This window comes from Anomaloglossus baeobatrachus, chromosome 2, assembly GCF_048569485.1.
Source record: "Anomaloglossus baeobatrachus isolate aAnoBae1 chromosome 2, aAnoBae1.hap1, whole genome shotgun sequence".
NCBI lineage: Eukaryota > Metazoa > Chordata > Amphibia > Anura > Aromobatidae > Anomaloglossus > Anomaloglossus baeobatrachus.
In genome coordinates, this window is record NC_134354.1 from 740,866,564 (window position 1) to 740,870,754 (window position 4,191).

At 54.9% G+C, this 4,191-nt stretch overlaps 1 protein-coding gene across 1 annotated transcript; it reads left to right on the top strand.

The window, feature by feature from the left end:
- The first annotated feature begins 974 nt into the window (after positions 1–974).
- C2H11orf87 (chromosome 2 C11orf87 homolog) lies at positions 975–3,578 on the top strand. Its single transcript, XM_075337423.1, has 2 exons — positions 975–1,164; positions 1,383–3,578. Exon 2 carries the CDS (start codon positions 1,501–1,503, stop codon positions 1,963–1,965), a length of 465 nt encoding a protein of 154 aa, XP_075193538.1. The 5' UTR covers positions 975–1,164; positions 1,383–1,500; the 3' UTR covers positions 1,966–3,578.
- The last annotated feature ends 613 nt before the right edge of the window (positions 3,579–4,191 follow it).

The following is a 4,191-nucleotide window of genomic DNA, read 5'->3' on the forward strand; positions in this document are numbered from 1 at the left end:
TGTTCCAGAGGGCAGGGGTTTGTGAGCAGGGTGTTCCAGGGGGCAGGGGTCTGCGAGTTTGGTGTTTCAGAGGAAGGGAGCTGAGGGCAGGGTGTTCCTGAGGGCAGGGTGTTACGGACAGGATGTTTTTGCGGGCAGGGTGTTCATGAGGGCAGGGTGTTCCAGAGGGCAGGGAGCTGAGGGCAGGGTGTTCCAGAGCAAGGGTGCTGCGGGCAGGGTGTTCCAGAAGGCAGGGGGTTGCGGGCAGGGTGTTCCAGAAGGCAGGGGGTTGCGGGCAGGGTGTTCCAGAAGGCAGGGGGTTGCGGGCAGGGTGTTCCTAAGGGCAGGGGTTGCGGGCAGGGTGTTCCTGAGGGCAGGGGTTGCGGGCAGGGTGTTTTAGAAGGCAGGGGTCTGAGGGCAGGGTGTTCCAGAAGGAAGGGGGTTGCGGGCAGGGTGTTCCTGAGGGCAGGGGTTGCGGGCAGGGTGTTCCTGAGGGCAGGGGTTGCGGGCAGGGTGTTTTAGAAGGCAGGGGTCTGAGGGCAGGGTGTTCCAGAAGGCAGGGGGTTGCGGGCAGGGTGTTCCTGAGGGCAGGGGTTGCGGGCAGGGTGTTCCTGAGGGCAGGGGTTGCGGGCAGGGTGTTTTAGAAGGCAGGGGTCTGAGGGCAGGGTGTTCCAGAAGGCAGGGGGTTGCGGGCAGGGTGTTCCTGAGGGCAGGGGTTGCGGGCAGGGTGTTCCAGAAGGCAGGGGTTGCGGGCAGGTTGTTCCTGAGGGCAGGGGTTGCGGGTAGGGTGTTCCTGAGGGCAGGGGTTGCGGGCAGGGTGTTCCTGAGGGCAGGGGTAGGGCAGGGGTTGCGGGCAGGGTGTTCCTGAGGGCAGGGGTTGCGGGCAGAGTGTTCCTGAGGGCAGGGGTTGCGGGCAGGTTGTTCCTGAGGGCAGGGGTTGCGGGCAGGGTGTTCCTGAGGGCAGGGGTCTGCGGAGATGCCGGGCAGTCCCGGGCGCACAGCTTCTGTAGGCGCCGGGCGGGCACATCGGGAGCTCAGAGCAGAAGCCGGACAGAGGCAGGATGACGTCAGCACAGCGCGCGGCGGCGATTGGCTGCTGCCTCCCGAGCTGCCCGAGCTCAGTGCCTTCTGCAGCCAGGCGCGGGCAGAGCCGGGACTCAGCGCCAGACACAGCACTGCTCGCAGGTAAGTGCCGCCGCTCCCAGCGCCAGCCTGCCCGGGCACAGCCCCGAGGCGCCCATGGATCTGCCCTGCAATGCATTAGCATTGTGCAATACCCAAAGTGCCTAAACATGGACAGAAACTATATTGCTTGGCATCTGCAGGATGAAAGCTAAATCCTGCCATACTGTGCCATGGTGATCTATGGGCTCCCACTATGTGTGACTTTTCTGTCTTTCCAGGTTGAGGACCGCAGACTACTTCCAGACCATCAAATCCCCCAGCTTTGGTTCCTTTGGTAAGAGGGGGGCAGGTTGTACCCTCCCTTGCATTTTTTTTAATTTCACACCAACCTTCTCAATGAGTGCCAGCATCCCCAAGCAGCTGAGGCTATCTGTGCCCCCCTGTGTGCTGAACAGGACCTCCGCACCCAACGCCACCATCTGCACCACAGAAGTGGAGCCCTTGTTCCAGACCTTCTCCTCCACACTGGTTTTGATAGTTTTGGCCACCGTCATCTTCTGCCTGGTGGTCCTTTCGCTGAGCACCTTTCATTTGCACAAAAGCAAGATGAAAAAACGCAAATTTGAGAAAGCCCAGGAGGAATATGAAAGAGATCACTGCAGCCCCAAGGCAGAGAGAGGTCATTTATACGACAGGATGAATAGACAGCCAAGGAACCCCCAAGATATCTACAATTCCCCCAACATCCAGAGGAAAGAACAGAGCCCCCCAAATCTGGAGCCTGGGATTACCGAGCAGCCTCACCAGGAAGCCCCCGCACTGGGCAGGGGGGACCTGCTGCAATCCGTGGTCTTCTCCTGATCTGGATGGTGACACCCATAGGCACTACTGTATTGTACATATTTGGTGATACTGTCCCGGAAAATAATAAAAAAAATAATATATATCTATATATATCAATCAATAAGTATCCATCCAAACGCATGACTACGAGCCCACATTGCGTTCCCATTGAGCGATATAACAAGGGGTTATTATTAGTCTTTCTGCGGAGAGGAAAGGCGCACAATGCTACCAAATATCATGTCATCCGCTGAGGAATCCCATCCTGCTGTATATACCCATCACCCAGGATATCAGAGATTGTATGTGACATGGACCTAGAGGGGATTGGGTGACTTCTTCATCATGGCCAGAGATGGATGAGGTTCCTGAAGGATCATTTCTGGTCAACTCCAAAAAATAAGGACATACAGAAAGCAAATAATGGTGAAAATAATGGGTATTTTTCCTTTGATAACATTTGCCTTGTGGAGCTATAGTGAAGTATTGGTAGGTTCTCCTTCTGCTGCACCTTGCTTTCTGCTGCACTATCTCCGGAGCTGAACTCCCCAGCCCTGCAGTCCCTCTCCGGAGCTGAACTCCCCAGCCCTGCAGTCCCTGTCCGGAGCTGAACTCCCCAGCCTTACAGTCCCTCTCCGGAGCTGAACTCCCCAGCCCTGCAGTCCCTCTCCAGAGCTGAACTCCCCAGCCCTGCAGTCCCTCTCCGGTGCTGAACTCCCCAGCCCTGCAGTCCCTCTCCGGAGCTGAACTCCCCAGCCCTGCAGTCCCTCTCCGGAGCTGAACTCCCCAGCCCTACAGTCCCTCTCCGGAGCTGAACACCCCAACCCTGCAGTCCCTCTCCGGAGCTGAACTCCCCAGCCCTGCAGTCCCTCTCCGGTGCTGAACTCCCCAGCCCTGCAGTCTCTCTCCGGAGCTGAACTCCCCAGCCCTGCAGTCCCTCTCCGGAGCTGAACTCCCCAGCCCTGCAGTCCCTCTCCGGAGCTGAACTCCCCAGCCCTGCAGTCCCTCTCCGGAGCTGAACTCCCCATCCCTGCAGTCCCTCTCCGGAGCTGAACTCCCCATCCCTACAGTCCCTCTCTGGAGCTGAACTCCCCATCCCTTCAGTCCCTCTCCGGAGCTGAACTCCCCAGCCCTGCAGTCCCTCTCCGGTGCTGAACTCCCCAGCCCTGCAGTACCTCTCCGGAGCTGAACTCCCCAGCCCTGCAGTCCCTCTCCGGAGCTGAACTCCCCAGCCCTGCAGTCCCTCTCCGGAGCTGAACTCCCCAGCCCTGCAGTCTCGTCTACGCTTTCAGCTCTATAATACCAAGTTTTTTTTCCTCTTTTCAGTCTCCATTTCTCTCGCTGTGTATGAACTGTGCCAAAACACCAGAGATTACAATCTTTTGTACAAAGCAATGACTGGGTGTCGGGCAGTCACACCGAGACTCCATCCCATTATTATTACACCACTGCCGGGTCTTGATTTGGTCATGTCGGAGGAACATGTGCCCTTATTTTCTCTCCTGAGGCAATCATAGGCTCTGTACTATGCACTCTTTAATGTATGCTTTGGTTTTACTGCTACTGAGGTGAGGGGGAGGGTGGGAAACCTGCAACTCAATCCAGTGGCATGGAATTAGCTTCTATTGTTATAGGAATAAATTTTATATCTTAAGCTAATCTGGATATTTTGGTGTTTTATACAGAGGTACTATGTGATCTGTACATTAGGGCTGGGGGGGGGGGGTCCCTTGGTTACTTATATAGGGAGCATTGCCTCTGTATAGCAGACAGGGTGCATTATTTGGATAGATGTGGTAGGGTCTCATTATATAGACCTACATGTTGCGCAACTGAGTTTGTCATTAGATATAACAATATCGCCATGATACTTATAACTCCATGGAGGCCACAAATGGGGACCCCTAGGGCTAGAGCCTACTCCAAATAGCATACAAGATAGGAGGACAAAAGGAGATCGGGCAACGACTGCACATAAAAATTCAATTTTATTAGATAAAATCATGTGAAGACAACTAGTACAAAAGACATATAAAAAAGACAAGTCATACCAGGATGAGGAACAAATGGAAAAAGTGGTAAAAATAAGTGGGCAGATCAATACCACAATACCTCATGTCCTAGCCTGAGTGCCCCTGCGACGTGGTGTCATTACTGTTTGGATGTGCCTATATGGAGATAATATATCTTAACATTGGTCTTTTACACTTAAGACTTTAATACACAGCTCGCCACTTTATGCCT